The sequence below is a fragment of the Dreissena polymorpha genome, chromosome 5, assembly GCF_020536995.1.
Source record: "Dreissena polymorpha isolate Duluth1 chromosome 5, UMN_Dpol_1.0, whole genome shotgun sequence".
NCBI lineage: Eukaryota > Metazoa > Mollusca > Bivalvia > Myida > Dreissenidae > Dreissena > Dreissena polymorpha.
The window spans coordinates 64087051-64106790 of record NC_068359.1 but is presented as its reverse complement, the minus strand read 5'-3'; the positions used below and the strand labels follow the sequence as shown (position 1 = coordinate 64106790).

At 36.3% G+C, this 19740-nt stretch overlaps 1 protein-coding gene across 1 annotated transcript in view; it reads right to left on the bottom strand.

The window, feature by feature from the left end:
* Positions 1-1874: 1874 nt before the first annotated feature.
* Positions 1875-19740, bottom strand: part of LOC127882162 (uncharacterized) — a 30260-nt gene continuing 12394 nt past the window's right edge. Inside the window, exon 2 of the mRNA XM_052430637.1 lies at positions 1875-3048. Within this exon, the coding sequence (XP_052286597.1) occupies positions 2239-3048 (810 nt within the window). The 3' untranslated portion in view covers positions 1875-2238. The remainder of the gene's footprint in view (positions 3049-19740) is intronic.

Here is a 19740-nt window from a genome sequence, read left to right as displayed (position 1 = left end):
GTTGAGCAAATATTAAATATATAAGTACACAATTTCATGAAACATGAATGTAGTCGGAAAAACTATATTCAATAAATTGTGGGGGCGGTGTATGGAGATTTATTATCTACTTAGCTGATACAAACTATCACAGAAGAATATCAGGCTACAATAAATGAGCTTGAAGGTTACATTTACAAAATACATAAAACAGCTGGACGTCACTAATCAGCAATAAAGTTCTGTGAAGTTGTAACGAAATGTTGATGTGTAAAAGACAACAACAAAATTGAGAATAAAAACAACAACGACAGCATATATAAACAAGAGGGTCATAGGTCCTAAGGCGCTTACCTGCGACCGTGAGGAACTTAATTACTTTGGGATAATGACATAATGGAACAAAATAAAAGTACGCCATTAAACATTCACATCTAATTTCTATGTTCATTTTTTTCGGCTGAGATATCGTTAGAGCAAATATTCTGATCAATATCCACGAGTGTTAAGAAGCTTTTTCTTTCATTTTGCGTTGTGGCATACTTTTTGACCTCACGTAACCAAATTTCAAAATCAGCAAAGATATCATTGTTGCAAACGTTTTGACCAGGTTCATGATGATTGCATTATAAATTTGAAGGATAGAGTGTAAAAACGGTAAATATTGACGATCCAAGACGGACGACAAACGCCGGACAAAAGGTGATCACAAAAGCTCATCGTGAGCACGGAGTACTCTCGTGAACTAAAAAAGAATAATCATGGTTTAAAATTGATAAGTTAAAATTCAGTAAAGAAGGAGCAAGCGTTTTCAACCCATTCGGGTAATCTACATTGACCAGTAATATAATGTTATTGCGGCGACAAAAGACAATATAAAGACAAAAGAACAACAACAACGAAAATAAAAATCAGAAAGGCAACACCATTTAAAAGAGAATATTTATGTAAAGGCACTACAATAAAAGTTCCGAAAACCACTTCTGTACTATGTATTTCGACCAATAACAATTCAGATGTATTAAGTTATGTCTACAGAAAATTCTGTTTTTAAAGTACCGCAATAGTTGTCATGAAAAAATAAAATAATAAAACATGACAGAACGGTAAGCAATAATCAGGATAAAACATAATTCATGTTTAAATTTTCAAAATAAGTTATTGAATACCCATTAATTTATTGAAGTTTACCCATAAGAATAATATAAGTAATTGTATGAGGCATATGGTATATAGAACAATAACATTAATTATTATATCATTATATTTTCATTAAAGTATTTTTGTTTGTAAACTAATGTGCGATAAACGAGCTCCTTAATAAACCCTACCATTGCGACTAAGTGAGTTTATTCAGAATTCTATATAATTGTGTTGATATATACGATTATCATTTTACAATTCTATAAATCCCGGGGCACGCGATAAAAAGTAATCAATGAGGAGTATTTTATTTAACGTGTGTAACGATATGCGTTTAATGACAACAACAACACAGGATGACATAATATAGCGTTCAGAACCAAAAATATCGACGAAATTCTGCTTCTTTTCAATGATGTGCGTCAATAAACCGACGGCAGTTGTATTGGGATAATTTTTCAAATTCACGGCAACAAACATGAATCATATACAAATAAACTATGCCATTTTATAGTTTTCAATATCCTGATTTTTAACTATTTATATTTTTTCAATGCCATATACATATTTTATGTACATGTATTGTTCTTTTTTAATTGTGGTGAAAAATAACGGACCCTGATCATTAATCGGCTCGTAATGTACAAGGATTGTTAATAAAGATCCCGTTTGTTCATTCTTTATTAGCGGGAAACAGATAAACAACAATCACACATATAAACAACAATCACACATAAAGAACAAAACCAACGTATTTGATATGCGTTTTAATAACATTGTGTAGCACATTTCATTATACCAATAACAACAACAACAAACAGCAACAAATACAGCAAACAAATATAAGTACTCATTCATATCACGTGACGTCACCCCTGTGTCATTCATATCACGTGACGTCATTCCCTGTGTAATTTATATCACGTGAAGTAACTCCTTGCGTCATTCATATCACGTGACGTCACTCCCTGTGTCATTCATATCACGTGACGTCACTCCATGTGTCATTCATATCACGTGACGTGATTCCCTGTAAGACTCTCATGGACTAGTGGACAAGATCTCCTCCCCACATCAGCTTACTTGGTCGGGGCCGCTAAGCCCTGCCTCGCACACCTACAGAACGTTCTTTTCCAGCTCTCCGACGCTGCTGCAGTCGCTGTCATTACAGAACGCGCTTTCAGCCTGTGACCAGTTGAAGTCCGCGATGCACGTGTCGTTGAAACTGGCTACGAAGCACTTGTTAAGCTCGCTAACGTCTGATCCACTATCGCTAAGTCCGTCTTCATCTGAATCCAAACAATTGACGCGCATCCGGTCCAACTGCAATCCTGAAGCCACAGACTCCCTCTCCTTGTCGTCATCACGTAACCTCCCCAGAAGCACTTCTGTCAATGCCTTGTATGCCTCAGCGTCAAGCTCGTCATTCAGTTGCGAAGTGGACCGTCCGCTGTTAAATTTTACGTCAAGAAAAAAGCGATTCATTATGTCCTGTTTACCAAGAACTTCGTCAGATTTACCGGCAGTTGAGGCGCAGTATTTTTCTGTTACTGCATCCCGGTGAGGGCCCGTACACATGCGTTTAGTTGACGAATTCCTTCCGTGGGTCAGGCGGTGAAGTATCCTTTGCGCACGTGACATGCTCGCCAATCTGCACGTGTGAGCGTCTACTGGTCGGATCACCAAAGACTTCCGGAACCACTCGGCGCCCCATGACGTAATAACCTTGAGCATCGACGACTTCATCGGAAGCAGTATCTCCTTCTCACTGGTCGACTCGAATATTGCATAGTCACGTTTGATGCTGTTCGAGGTCAACATGCGGATGACGTCATAGCATGAAGTTGTCTTTGTTACGTCACAGGGAACGACGATTCCCGAGATTGTCACGTATATAGTAGTCATCGTTGTATCAGTACACGGCATCTGAAAATATACATATATTTATATTGATAACGTTATGCTTCGCAGCACTTTATTAAGTTAACATGAAAATAAGTAAACATAACAAGTAAACCATTTTTATCTGTTACTAAAACATGTAGAAGTTTAAATGTAAAGCATCTTTAATCATACGGTCCATCAGATAACGTGTTATGTAAATTTAAAATTATCAACTGTTATAAAAATCAAAATAAATTCATACCTACTGAATTCGAGAGGGCCAATATTTCGATATAAGGTGTATCTTGACGTAAGGCGTTGTTTTTTTTTCTATATGTATTCCTTTGAATGATTTTGGCTTCAGGTACTTATGGTCCTTTTATTTACTACGAGCCTCATTAAAGCACGCATGATTGTCAGAAGACACGTGTTAATCTGCGAGTTTGAGTAGCTAATTGACGTGAGCACCTCTTTCAAAGGCGTAATTAATTGACGCGAGTCACTGTTAGCTTTTTACATTTTTTAACGTGTGAAATAGCCGGCCGGTAGGTGTGATTGAATTGAAAAATTAAAATTGTTTTTTTTTTTGAATATCAAAAAATGACTTTGTTCATTACTCGAGCTAAATGCCTGCTGTAGCAAATTATTTCAATAAATCGGTGATAATCTCTTAACAAAAGATAACCTTTTTATTACCAACCGATTTGTAATTTTAAATTATTCCTCCACAAGATGAAACGACTTATTGAAAAGGTAAAATTAAGTAAATGATATTAAAGCGCGCATTGCAATAATCAAGGTGTAAAAAATTATTCGGATGACCTTAATAAATTCTTAAAATAAGGATAGAATTATTTGTTGCACACGTGTTTTAATTTCATGCAGTTTTTTATCTGTTTACTTTTGTTAAATAAGTTTGCTAGCAATGGGGGAGGACTGACAAGAAAGTAATTAAACATTTAAATTACAGACCATCTTGTAATAATAATATTAACTTTTATTAAAGCAATTATCCTTGAATTTCTTATTGAAATAATTTGCTTAAAACAGGCATTCAGTCCGAGTATTGTACTAAGTCATTATTTCGCTTCAAGAAAAACAACAATGTTAATTTTGAAATAAACCCCAACTACCCGTACATTCGTTAACACCTGAGTCAAGTGCAAACACCTAACAATGACTCGCGCGAATTCATTTCGCCGATGAAAGGTATGCTCATGTAAATAAGCTACTCAAAGTCAACTGTCTGCTAACGACCGTGCATATATTAATGAATCTCTTATAAATGAAGCAAACATTAAGGACCTACAATAAAACATCATTTCAAGTAAGTCCAATTACAAAAAATACTTCCAAGAAACAACCGATTCGCACAATCTCTGATTCAGTAAGTATGTTTACATACATATTGTTACAACAGTTCGTTATAAAATAAAATAAAATATGTGTAAATCTACATTGTAAACTTGTTGAATATTATCTTATATTATAAGATGCATAATTTACATTTCAAAAGCGACCTGTTTTGTTGTAACAATAGTAAATACAACGACTATTTGTTATAAGTGTCTAAGAATTGAGTACGGGGACTCAACGCGTCTATGTGTAGACATTCAGGAAATGGTTAACTTTTAATGATTAGGTTGTTTTTGTTCCTTAAGTATTATACTACGAAGCATTTCTTTATCAATATATTATATTTTTCAGACGACGTATACAACGATGACTACTATATACGTCACGATCTTTGGCATCGTCGTTCCCTGTGACGTCACAAAAACAACTACGTGCTATGACGTCATCCGCTTGTTGACGTCGAGCAGCAGAAAACGTGACTTTGCGATGTTCGAGTCGACCAGTGAGAAAGAAAAACTGCTTCCGATGGAGTCGCCGGTGCTCAAGGTTATGACGTCATGGGGCGCCGAGGGTTACATGAAATTGTTGGTGATCCGACCAGTGGATGCGCTTACCTGCAGACTTTCAAGCATGTCTCGTGCGCAGAGAAAGATTTATCGTCTTGTCCGTGATGAGAAGTCGTCTACAAGACGCGTGTGTACCGGCCTCCGCCAGGAGGCCGACGGAGAGTCTGGCATAGGAAAATCATGCCCCACAAATGACAGTAAGCCTGACGAAGTTCGTGGAAAGCTGGACATAATGAGTCGCTTTTTTCTTGACATCGACTTGTACAACGGGTGGTCCAATTCGCGACTGGATGCCGTGCAAGACGCGAATGAAAACGAGGCTTTGACAGAGGAACTCAGGACATATGGTGACAACAAGGAGATAGAGTATGAGGCAGGATCGAAGCAGGAAAGGAAGTTCGTCACTTGTAGGGACTCAGATGAAGATGAACTTAGTGACTGTGGATCCAACGTAAGTGAGTTAAACAAGTGCTTCATAGCCAGTTTAAACGGCACTTGCGCCGCGGACTTTCACTAGGAGCATTGTCTGAGCGCTGGAGAGAAACGTGATATGGGACCGAGAGATGGCGTCCTGTCGCCGCGATAGAGTTCTCTGATATGAGGAGGCGGTCTGGTTTATTTTCCTTTACTCGTTCACGAAGCCCGGAAGTAACGAAGGGATGACTGTAACATGACTGAGTGACTGTCATACTGAAACTTTGTCATTTTGTTATTGTTTGTTGTTATTTTAACGAATAAATGGGCCACAAGTTATAAGTTGTTTTTTTTTAATTATATGTTATGCTTGTTTTTTCCGCTTTCGGCACTTCGTGTAATAAAGAGGACCTTTATGAACTAACAAGAACTTGATCGACAATAAGGAACAAGAACTGGAAGTTAAAATATTGAAGCTTAAAAGTTGGAACATCTGAGGGAAAGACGGAAAGACGGACAGACGAACAGACGTCCTTTATGTATTGAGTATGACCCCATTTACTTCACAAGTAAGGATAGTATACAAATTTAACAGATCGTATTGATAAATACTTGAAAATCAATTTGTTAATAATGATCTTTTCCAATTAATTTCACTTCAAATTCAGCAGACCAATAAATTAACTTGTCATTATATGTTATAATATGTTATAAATTTTAATACAAAATTAATGAATAAAGAATTTTTTCATAAATGAATACATGTTAATTTAATGCTGGATGAAAAATTCGCGAATAATCAATTTTCTCACAAGCCTAACTATGAACTTCTTTTTCAACATTAAAATTAAATGCAATATTTAGTTTTGAAACATGACATGTCAGCAACAAAAATCATGAAAAATCCTAAAAAAATAAAGATAAATAGCTTTCACACGAAATACATGTATATCAGTCACCCCAAATGAATCCCAATCATCAACAATCAATCACTGTCGTCATAGTTGACTTCCGGGGAAACGCCGTGACGGATAAAGAAACACCGAAAGGCAGAGTAGGCTCGGTTGCGGTAGTCACGTGTCGATTTCCTTGGTAACTGCAGAACACGACATGACGTCAATTCTGACGGCACCATTTCTGTCACCCGTATTCAATATGCCATGGTAAATGTCATTTGCGTGTGCGCTGTGTTACGGCGAATTCTTGGCGGAGTGCTTCCAATGCAGGTGACCGGAAGTGTGTCCCAGCTCGGTCGCCAGCAACTCTCCGTGAGCCCGTCGCCGAACATGGCACTTACTAGTATATCAATATGTAAATACCATGATATTGATAAATTAAAACTTTTTTCATAAATTATGCGTGTTTGCCATCGCTTGGCCGGATGGAAGTAAAGGGCGGTGTTTTCGATCGTATTGACCGGATGGAACTAAAGCCTGGTGTTTGCGATCGTATTGACCGGATGGACGTAAAGGCTGGTGTTTGCGATCGTATTGACCGGATGGACGTACAGGCTGGTATTTGCGATTGTATTGACCGGATGGAAGTAAAGGCTGGTGTTTGCGGTCGTATTGACCGGATGGACGTAAAGGCTGGTGTTTGCGATCTTATTGACCGTATGGAAGTAAAGGCTGGTGTTTGCGATCGTATTGACCGGATGGACGTAAAGGCTGGTGTTTGCGAGCGTATTGACCGGATGGACGTTAAGGCTGGTGTTTGCGATCGTATTGACCGGATGAACGTAAAGGCTGGTGTTTGCGATCGTATTGACCGGATGGACGTAAAGGCTGGTGTTTGCGATCGTGTTGACCGGATTGACGTAAAGGCAGGTGATTGCGATCGTATTGACCGGATGGAAGTAAAGGCTGATGATTGCGATCGTATTTACCGGATGGACGTAAAGGCTGGTGTTTGCGATCGTATTGACCGGATGGAAGTAAAGGCTGGTGATTGCGATCGTATTGACCGGACGGAAGTAATGACTGGTGTAAACTACTTTACTGAGCGGATTGTGTTGACTGGATGTACGGAAGGAGTTTAGCAGAAGTGATTTAAGCTGATAATGACCGGAAGTATGGAATGAGCAAAGTGGGCATGGAAACGGAGGCTGGTAAAATATGGTACTGATTGGATGTAAGGGAGCTGTAGCGGATGTACCGATGGAGTACAGCGGAAGTAGTAGCAAAGACTAATCGAAGGACATGTTACGGGCCAGCGTCAAAACGGATTGACCATTTACTACAGTTTCACGTGCAATTTTTATCAGTCACTGTAAGTAAACTATGCCACAGTGCTGTTGAGAATGGAATGCTTAACTGCTGAAAACGGCGTTGATGGAATTGTTGCGCAAACGACGGACATTAGAATTATCATAATTTGAGCCGCGTTCTTGGGAGATGGGATTAATGAATCTGCATCTGCGGAAAATGCCGTTCCAGATTAGCCTGCGCAAGACGCCGTGGCCTAATGGATAACGGGGAGGTCGCGGGTTTGATCCGCACTGTGGGAGCGTTCTTAAGATCCCCCCAAGATACCAAGTACTGGTTCTAGGCCCAGGGAATGGACTCGAGAGCGCTTCAATAAGCCTGAGGCTTTCGATGCAATCGAGCTAAAATAAATAGGTTTAAACTAATCAGGGACAAATAATTTCCTGTTTTATGGAATTTTTATGCCCCCCTTCGAAGAAGAGACGGTATTTTGTTTTGCACATGTCGGTCGGTCGGTCCGTCCACCAAATGGTTTCCGGATGATAACTCGAGAACGCTTAAGCCTAGGATCATGAAACTTCATAGGTATTTTGATCATGACTGGCAGATGACCCCTATTGATTTTCAGGTCACTAGGTTAAAGGTCAAGGTCACAGTGACTCGAAACAGTAAAATGGTTTCCGGATGATAATTCAAGAACGCTTAGGCCTAGGTACATTGATCATGACTGGCAGATGACCCCTATTGATTTTCAGGTCACTAGGTCAAAGGTCAAGGTCACAGTGACCTGAAGCAGTAAAATGTTTTTTAACGATTCACATAATGGCTGCCACTATAACTGACAGCCCATTTGGGGGGGGGGGGGGGCAGGCGTGTTTTACAAACAGCCCTTGTTGGTTTTGGTGCACATGCTAATCAGGGACGACTTTTTTCGCACATACATTAAGCCCCATGCTCATTTGAGAATGGTACGAATTGAATGGAACAGGTAAACACAGTTTGCTCTGGTTTGACTTGAGCTCTGATGAAAAACATTTTTAAATCGTAATTTCAACGAATTTGAAATTCCTTATTATCAGAATGTGGTCTCTCGGTGACGGGCGTGCGGGCGGAATCAGACAGTCTGTTTCCGGTCAATATCTAAAGTTTGTTTTTGTTGTTAAAACATTTTATTTTAACGTATTATCTTTACATGGATACATATATAAACCTTCTTAACCCTTTCCGACTAAGAGGCACAGTGAAAATGGCTTAGTGAAAACAGCATAAAACCAGAACAGCCTGCGAGTAACTCGCAATATGTTCAGGTTTTATGCTGTGTGCTGCTCATCAGTATCAAAGGGTTGGAAATGAAGCCTTTAACACTTGAATCTAGTAAAAAGGATCTTTTATTAACTTTAACTTTGTAAGGGACTTTAAAGGCTTCTAAGTTCGCATCTAAGTGGTAAAGGGTTAAATTAACCCATTTATGCCTAGCGTATAGAAAAAAAGGCCTTTGCAAACAGCGTAGACCCAGATGAGACGCCGCATGATGCGGCGTCTCATCAGGGTCTGCGCTGTTTGCTTAAAGGAATTTCTGTAAAAAAATATTTAAAATATAGAAATAAATATACTAGACATCCCTAATTTTGAAAATAAATTCATCCAATCTAGAAGGATGGGAGAGTCCACTAGGCTTAAATGGGTTAATACATACAAACGATGTACACGCGATAAGTCGGAAATGGGTTACATGGGGAACATTACACGCTTCAGCACTAGTTAGGAAGTTCACTAATTATCTCTTACACTTTACCACCGATTAAATGTCTGCTGTTGTTTTCAAAATATGCATATTATTTAGAAATTAAGAAACACAAGACAGTGAGGGGGCATTTACATCAAATTGATGATGAATGAAGGTATATTTTAAACTTGTTTTAACTGTAGAAAGGCCACTGTTACAAAACTTAGAAATACTGAAAACTGAAGGCTTCCGGTCAAAGTTATATTAGAGCATGGTAAATGTTCAGTATTACTATTTCCTCACAAATATCATAACTACAACGAAAAAGTGCGAAGCAGATTTTTTATTTTATTTTGTCAATTTACCAAAACGTGAAAAGGTCCCTTTAATTTGGGATTGATTATCACTGCGCTTTATTAAAACAGGGCCCGTATTCACCAACCAATCTTAGACTTAAGTCTTAAATGAAATAGTTATGAGACGGTTTTGGTCTAGAAGTATTAAACAGTTCAGTTAGACATCAATAGTTTACTTGTAAAAATTAAACTACATAATTTAGAACATTTTTAATAAGAAAAAACTTATAGCCTGTTCATATTCAATAGCTCATCGCATTGTCTTGGTTCGAATTCTTTTCTTTATTTCGGAAACGGAGAACGGGTTTGCGAATATATACACATCCATTTTTTGTCGCAAATTCACGGATTACGGAGCAAAATATATAAAAATTTCAGATCAAAATAGACAAATGTTTTGTTTCAATTATACAGCTAGACAGAGCATTTTAATGTTATTAAAATTATTATTATTATTATTATTTTTATATAGTTGAAATATTATTTTCAATGTAAAGACACAACACGAACAATTGAAATCAGAACAGAACAATACAAGCATATATTGATTATTCTGTCTGGGTTTATGCAAATATGTTAATACTTGAATTGGATTTGGTTATGTTTTTTAATACCCAAACGTTGCGAAAGTTAAAAGTTTTATTAGCGAGTTTAATTGTAGAATGGTTGACAAATTTTAACAAGAGTCGTATGGGGAAATGAATAACAGCTCTGTATTATATATGTATGCACACAGTTTTTAATACGTCTTTGTAATATGATGAATATTAAGACTTGCTTTCTAAACCTCTGCGCTTATTTTTGTGTAAGATTATGAGTATCTGCTCACCCATTTAGAATCCGAATTTGCAGATATGCTCAGAATAATATTTCACGTATGAACGTTATTGTTTATGATGCATTGAGTTTGATTTATAAGACGAAAACCCTTTTATATGTATATGTCGCTGACAAAAATTAATTAGCCGTATATTTTATACTAACCTATCTGTATATTAATTCCACAAGTTATAAGTTTCGTGTGACGTGTAATGCATTTCTCTACTTCCTCCAAGGAACATACTTGCTCTTGAAATGTAGTGTGTTAAATTGCATTTATATTTTTAAATGATTATTGTATGCTATACAATATGATTTTGTTATACTGATTCACATGACAGAAAATAAGGTGTATAATTATGTAAGAATGAAGTCGATGTTCTGTTGTATAAGTCTGAATAAACTGTCTGTCTGTGTGTCTGTCTTTGTTTCACATGTCACAAAATACACTGAACATACATGCACTGTGACAACAGTTGAGCAAATATTAAATATATAAGTACACAATTTCATGAAACATGAATGTAGTCGGAAAAACTATATTCAATAAATTGTGGGGCGGTCTTTGGAGATTTATTATCTACTTAGCTGATACAAACTATCACAGAAGAATATCAGGCTTCAATAAACGAGCTTGAAGGTTACATTTACAAAATACATAAAACAGCTGGACGTAACTAATTAGCAATAAAGTTCTGTGAAGTTATTACGAAATGCTGATGTGTAAAAAAACAACAACAAAATTTAGAATAAAAACAACAACGACAGCATATATAAACAAGAGGGTCATAGGTCCTAAGGCGCTTACCTGCGACCGTAAGGAACTTAATTACTTTGTGATCATGACATAATGGAACAAAATGAAAGTACGTCATTAAACATTCACATCTAATGTTTATGTTAATTTTTTTCGGCTGAGATATCGTTAGAGCAAATATTCTGATCAATATCCACAAGTGTTAAGAAGCTTTTTCTTTCATTTTGCGTTGTGGCATACTTTTTGACCTCACGTAACCAAATTTCGAACTCAGCAAAGATATCATTGTTGCAAACGTTTTGACCAGGTTCATGATGATTGCATTATAAATGTGAAGGATAGAGTGTAAAAACGGTAAATATTGACGATCCAAGACGGACGACAAACGCCGGACAAAAGGTGATCACAAAAGCTCATCGTGAGCACGGAGTGCTCTCGTGACCTTATAAAGAATAATCATGGTTAAAAATTAATAAGTTAAAATTCAGTAAAGAAGGAGCAAGCGTTTTCAACCCATTCGGGTAATCTACATTGATCAGTAATATAATGTTATTGCGGCGACAAAAGACAATATAAAGACAAAAGAACAACAACAACGAAAATCAAAATCAAAAAGGCAACACCATTTAAAAGAGAATATACATGTAAAGGCACTACAATAAAAGTTCCAAAAACCACTTCTGTACTATGTACTTCGACCAATAACAATTCAGATGTATTTAGTTATGTCTACAGAAAATTCTGTTTTTAAAGTATCGCAATAGTTGTCACGAAAAAATAAAATAATAAAACATGACAGAACGGTAAGCAAAAATCAGGATAAAACATAATTCATGTTTAAATTTTCAAAATATGTTATTGAATACCCATTAATTGATTGAAGTTTACCCATAAGAATAATATAAGTAATTGTATGAGGCATATGGTATATAGAACCATAACATTTATTATTATATCATTATATTTTCATTAAAGTATTTTTGTTTGTAAACTAATGTGCGATAAACGAGCTCCTTAATAAACCCTACCATTGCGACTAAGTGAGTTTATTCAGAATGCTATATAATTGTGTTGATAAATACGATTATCATTTTACAATTCTATAAATCCCGGGGCAACCGATACAAGTAATCAATGAGGAGTATTTTATTTAACGTGTGTAACGATATGAGTTTAATGACAACAACAACACAGGATGACATAATATAGCGTTCAGAACCAAAAATATCGACGAAATTCTGCTTCTTTTCAATGATGTGCGTCAATAAACCGATGGCAGTTGTATTCGGATAATTCTTCAAATTCACGGCAACAATCATGAATCATATACAAATAAACTATGCCATTTTATAGTTTTCAATATCCTGAATTTTAACTATTTATATTTTTTCAATGCCATATACATATTTTATGTACATGTATTGTTCTTTTTTAATTGCGTTGAAAAATAACGGACCCTGATCATTAATCGGCTCGTAATGTACAAGGATTATTAATAAAGATCCCGTTTGTTCATTCTTTCCTAGCGGGAAACAGATAAACAACAATCACAAATAAAAACAGAACAAAACCAACGTATTTGATATGTGTTTTAATAACATTGTGTAGCACATTTCATTATAACAATAACAACAACAACAAATACAGCAAACGCATTTAAGTACTCATTCATATCACGTGACGTCACCCCCTGTGTCATTGACGTCACGTGACGTCATTCCCCGTGTAATTCATATCTCGTGAAGTAACTACTTGCGTCATTCATATCACGTGACGTCACTCCCTGTGTCATTCATATCACGTGACGTGATTCCCTGTAAGACTCTCATGGACGAGTGGACAAGATCTCCTCCCCACATCAGCTTACTTGGTCGGGGCCGCGCACACCTACAGAACGTTCTTTTTCCAGCTCTCCGACGCTGCTGCAGTCGCTGTCATTACAGAACGCGCTTTCAGCCTGTGACCAGTTGAAGTCCGCGATGCACGTGTCGTTGAAACTGGCAACGAAGCACTTGTTAAGCTCGCTAACGTCGGATCCACTATCGCTTAGTCCGTCTTCATCTGAATCCAAACAATTGACGCGCATTCGGTCAAACTGCAATCCTGAAGCCACAGACTCCCTCTCCTTGTCGTCATCACGTAACCTCCCCAGAAGCACTTCTGTCAATGCCTTGTATGCCTCAGCGTCATGCTCGTCATTCAGTCGCGAAGTGGACCGCCCGCTGTAAAATTGTACGTCAAGAAAAAAGCGACTCATTATGTCCTGTTTACCAAGAACTTCGTCAGATTTACCGGCTGTTGAGGCGCAGTATTTTTCTATTACTGCATCCCGATGAGGGCCCGTACGCACGCGTCTAGCTGACGCCTTCCTTCCGTGAGTCAGTCGGTAAAGTATCCTTTGCGCACGTGACATGCTCGCCAGTCTGCATGTGTGCGCGTCTACTGGTCGGATTACCAACGACTTCCGGAACCACTCGGCGCCCCATGACGTGATAACCTTGAGCACCGACGACTTCATCGGAAGCAGTATCTCCTTCTCACTGGTCGACTCGAACATCGCATGGTCAGAGTTTCCGCTGTTCGAGGTGAACATGCGGATGACGTCAAAGCATGTAGTGGTCTTTGTAACCTCACAGGGAACGACAATGCCAGCGACTGTCACGTAAATAGTAGTCATCGTTGTATCAGTGCACGGCATCTGCAAATATACATAGATTAATATTGATAAAGTTATGCTTTGTAGAACTTAATTAAATTAACATGAAAATTAGTAAACATAACAAATACCGGTCAACAATTTTATATATTATTAAAAAATACATATAGAGTTTTACATCTAAAGCATCATAAACCATAAAGTCCATCAGATAATTTGTTCTGTACATATTGAATAATGAACTGTTATTACAAACAAAATCCATTCGTACTTACTGATTTCGGGAGAGTGAAAATATTTCGGAATTAGTTGTATCTTGGACGTAAGGCTTTGTTTTTTCTATATGGATGTCCTTGTAATGATTTGGATTATAGGTGCTTGTGGTCCTTTTATTTATTAAGAGCCTCATTAAAGCACGCACGATTGTCAGAAGACACGTGTTAATTGGCGAATTTGAGTAGCTAATTGACACGAGCACCTCTTTCAAAGGCGTAATTAATTGACACGAGTCACTGTTTGCTTTTTATTAACGTGTAGCAGATGTGTTTGTATGATTTCATTTAAAATATTAACACCGTTGTTTTGTTTGCAGATAAAATAATTATGCTGTTCAGTAATAGGGCGAAATGACTTTGATTTGTAAATTAGTTCAATGAATGGGTGATAATCACTTTAATAAAGGGTGACATGTTTTTTTCTTTTCATTTCTCCCGCTAGATGAAAACACTTATTGACAGGACTAAAACAAGATCATATTAAGTAAATAAAAGGCCATTTTTATGTGACGGACCATTATGTTTTATGTGTAGGACAAATACACAATCCGAAATACTTGATAGATTCGTTCGATGCTAAAAGAACGTTTGCATTGTATAATTGTCAGGGGCGTCGAAAGCAAATTGACATTGGTGCGGCGGATGGGGTGGGTATGGGAGGGGGTATCCCCTCCCTTTGGTGGATTTTTTTTTAATTTTAGCATCAAATGGCGCATTCTGGTGCGTGTGTATGCCTGATACCAGACCTTATACACGTCTATTGTAGGCATATTCTGAATGACAAAAGTTGTGACAGACAGACGATGGAATAGTGATCTCTATATGTCTATATATAAACACTGCTAAAACAAAAATTATGGTGTTTCGGAAGAGAGGAGGTTTAAAACAAAATGAAAAATGGGCATACAATGGTAATGATATTGAAGTTGTTGATAACTTTAATTATTTAGGCACAGTACTAAATTATACTGGAAGTTTTAAATCAAACCAAGAACATTTGATTGGTAAAGCCCTTAAAGCCATGAATACATTGTTGATAAAATGTCATGACTTCGATATTAAACCAAAAATATTATGTCAGTTGTTTGACTCCTTTGTGGGTTCCATATTAAATTATTTCGCAGAAGTATGGGGTTTTAACAAGTCAGATGGCATTGAACGCATACATTTAAAATTTTGCAAACGATTACTTCAAGTTAAAATAAATACATGTAATGTTGCTGTTTATGGAGAATTAGGTAGATATCCATTGTATGTTAACAGGTTTGTAAAAATTATAAAATATTGGTTTAAAATTTTAACCAGTGAAAATATTATTATGCAAATTGTTTACAAACAAGCTTTAAACGATTGTAATAAAGGTTTTACAAATTGGGTCTCACATGTAAAAAACATGTTAAATAATTATGGATTTGGTTATGTATTTGAAAATCCAAATGTTGTGCAAATAAATAGTTTTATTAGAGAATTCAAATGTAGACTTGTTGACAATTTTAGACAAGAGTGGTATGGTAAACTGAATAGCAGTCCTGTATTAGATATGTATAAAGTTTTTAAAACCTCTTTTGAATATGAAGAATATTTGGACTTACTTCCTAGACGTATGCGTTTATTTTTTGTAAGAATAAGAGTCTCTGCACACCCGTTGAGAATTCAAACTGGCAGATATGCCCAACACAATATTCCACGCAATGAACGTTATTGTTTATGTTGTAATGACACTGATTTAGAAGACGAATATCATTTTATATGTATATGCCGATGTTACATCGATTTAAGAAAAAAATATATAAGTAATACATATTATAATAATCCATCTGTGTATAAATTTCACAAATTATTAGTTTCTTGTGATAGATTAGTAATTTCCAATGTATGCAAATATATAAAAGAAGCTCTAGTTGTAAGAAATACAATCCTAAATAATACTGTTGAATAGATTTTACCACCCCTCGTTAGAACTTATGTGTTCTTGCCATATATTATGTTTATTTGTATTGATTTTATGTTATATAATGTTATGCTATTATTCGCATTCACGTGACAGAATATGATGTGTATTTTTAGTATTAAGACGATGTACTATTGTATAAGTCTGAATAAACTATGTTTGTCTGTCTGTTGTCTGTCTATGTCGTAGTTTGTTCTTTGTAGCAGGCGACACAACAATAGGGATCATGTGGGTTGAAAGAACGTTCTTCGGGATTATTTTCCCGAAATTCCGTTTTGGAAATTTGAAATTCGTTGGTTGGTTTGGAGAAGACATTGAAATGACACAAAAAGTGGTAAAAACATTAAATAAGAAATATCGATTTACTTTGAGTTATTACAATTTATTCGGGTATCTTGAGGTATCTTTAATTTTGTGATAATTAAGGACTATTGGATATCGGCACATTTGTTTCATGTCATACTTTCCTTTATATTAATAAAAAGAATCAAAGGATTAGATCATACCGACAATTAAAGATACCCAGGGTTAATTACTCAAGAATAAAGGGATTATCGTTATAAAAGAGACCGATCAACTAACAACATAATTGACACGTACTTTGCCGCAGGCGGGTGATGACAATCAACAACACACGTGTCATGACCGCGAAATAAACGGCTATTGAAAAGAAAAAAAAGAAAAAAAAAATGTCTGCCGAAATTTCATTTTTGCCGAATTTATTGGGGCGGCGGCCCCCTGCCGCCCCAGCTCCGACGCCTCTGATTGTTGTGTTTTGTCACACAGATATTACTTCACGCGATACACATCATAAATTAGTAGTCTATAGAATAAAAATTTAAGTACAGAAGCTTGTTCTATAATAAATTTTAGTGAATGAACCTGTATATGGTTTTGGTGCGGACTACACATGCTAATCTGGGACGACACTTTACGCACATGCATTAAGCCCCTTTTTTCCCAGAACGAGCTCATTTGAGAATGGGACACATTAAATGGGTCAGGCAAACAGTTTTGCTCAGGTGTGACTTGAGCTCTGATGAAAAACATTTTGAAACCGTATTTTCAACAAATTTGAAAAACTTATTATCAGAATGTGGTCTTTCGGTGACGGGCATCAGACAGGCTGTTTCCGGTCATTATCTTTTGTTTGTTGTCGTTGTTGAACATTTTTAGTTCGCGTTTTCTCTTTACATGGATACTTATATAATTCTTCTTAAATAAATACATACAAACGATGTACATTCGATAAGTCGGGTATATGTAAATATTACACGATTCAGCACTAGTTTGGAAGTGCACTAATAGCTCTTTAAATTTACCAACGATTACAAATCTGTTAACTTCAGGAACTGCAACATATTGTATACTATAGTACACAACACCGTTACATTGTTCTTCTGACATTTATCGCTTCATCTCCAAAAATAGTACATCATATATATTAATATTTATAGAACTTCCAAGATTTTTTTAAATCGATTCACAAATTTCGTCTAAGGACACATATAAACAATTCTCAACATCTGTAATTTATCGTCTTGGTATTTTAAACTCCTCATATGTACACAATTGGCTGTTTATGCGTTTCATCTTTAATATATTTTTATCTTAAACATACGAAAATGCGCTAGTAATATTGTATTAAGTATAATATTAGTATTAGAAATTTAGAAACGCAATACAGCGCGGGGCCATTAACATCGAATTGGTGATGAATGAAAGTATATAAGAAACAATATATAGAAAGGCCCCTGTTCCAAAAAATAGAAATACTGAAAACTGTAGGCTTCCGGTCAAAAGTTAGGATTGACCCATCTTGAAGAAACTTAGGACATATAAATCGTGTATACAGACCTACCTGGGATTTTACCTCGCTCTGAGAAAACGGGCTTTAATGCACGTGTGTAAAGGGTCGGCCCATACAATCCTGCTCAGTCTACAAAGGCTAATCAGGAACTGACATTGAACTGTTTTCATTGTGTGTTGTTCACGATATACATTGTACAAGTCGAAATAAATTGTCTGTCTGTCCTTCTGCTAATCAAGAACTACACTTTAAGCCTAAAGTAGATTTTCGCTAATAAAATACTTAATTAAAAAAGAAAATTCAATAAGAGCTTACTGTGTCATCCCTGACCACATAGGCTAAGCTTTACGAACATTCATTAAGCCCCGTTTTCCTGGAGCGACACTCAGTTGTATTTGTTGCGTGTCAGGTAAAGGACAAAGTTCATCGTTACAAAAATATAGATGGTATATCCGGACAGTTTTAAGGAATCTACTGGTAATTATATTTCTAAAATAAATATAAACAGATAATTATATTTTTTATTTAGATATTTGAGTTATTTTTATTTTTTGGTTCAATTTTCGTTACCAACACCCAGCGTGTTTTTTCTCTTGAAAGTCAATGTCAGTCAAATTAAATACCAACATTTTTCCTGGCAACTTCAATCGTACCGGTAATTCACATAATTATAGTTGTTATTTTAATTTTATTTTAATTTATTTTTTCTTTGGATGTGGTTAATTTAACATTGTAAGCTCTCAAACAATTTATCAGCTTGTGAAGTGAAAATTACAAAGTGTTATAAATATATCACCTTTTGTAAAGGCGGGATTATCCTAGTCATTCAAATAATTTGCTTAAACGTGTCAAAATTCCGAGTATTTTAAAAACAAACAATATTGCTATTTTTAAGTAAAAGCAAACAAGCCGAACACGCTATTTCACACGTTTTTCAAATGCAATAACAAACTGTGTCCCTTTGAAAGAGGTGCTCGTGACAATTAAGTTCTTCGGCGTGTTAATTAACACGTGACTGCCAACAAACCCCCTTAATGAGACTCTCGGCAAATAAAAGGAGAACCTGGACCTCAAGGTGCAAAGTAGCGGATCCGTGGTCTAGTGGTAACACACTGGCTTCACAATCCAGAGATCGCTGGTTCGATCCCCCGCTGCACCTAACCTACTAACTCGTCTTTCGCATGAGACGTTAAACCGAGGTGCAGTGTACTAGGTGCTATACACCGGGCACTAAAAAGACCCAGGGTCACCTCTGGAACGGGGTGTTTCCTGTATCTTGCACTATCCCCCGTAACCAACACGTCTTTCTGGGGGCGATGGCCATATGGGAGACAATCCCGGTGCACTCGTTAAAAAAACAAAACAATCAAGTGCAAAATTGTACAACGACAAGGTATTTACAAATCATAAAACCGACATTGACGAAGGCACAGTATCGGAATATATATAAAAGTATGATAAAATAACATTAAGGAATTATAGAATAAGTTACGCAATTTCATAAATCGATTATCTTTTCTATGCCAAATGTATGAGGGTGTATCTTTTACATTTTAAAGACAAGATACGATGTAACAATACCAGCATTCACTTATTTGTTTATGATACAGTGCGTACGAAATTAAACTTAAAGACTCAACGACTTTATGCATAGTCATTATAATCTTTGTTATTGTTTATAATGTTTATGTTGAAATAAATACTATTTTCAAAGCTTACGGTATATTTAAAACGTATGATTGTTTTTCAGATGCCGTGTTTTGACAGAACTATGACTACTATTTACGTGACATATTCTGGCATTGTTGTTCCTTGTGACATCACAAACGCTACCACGTGTTATG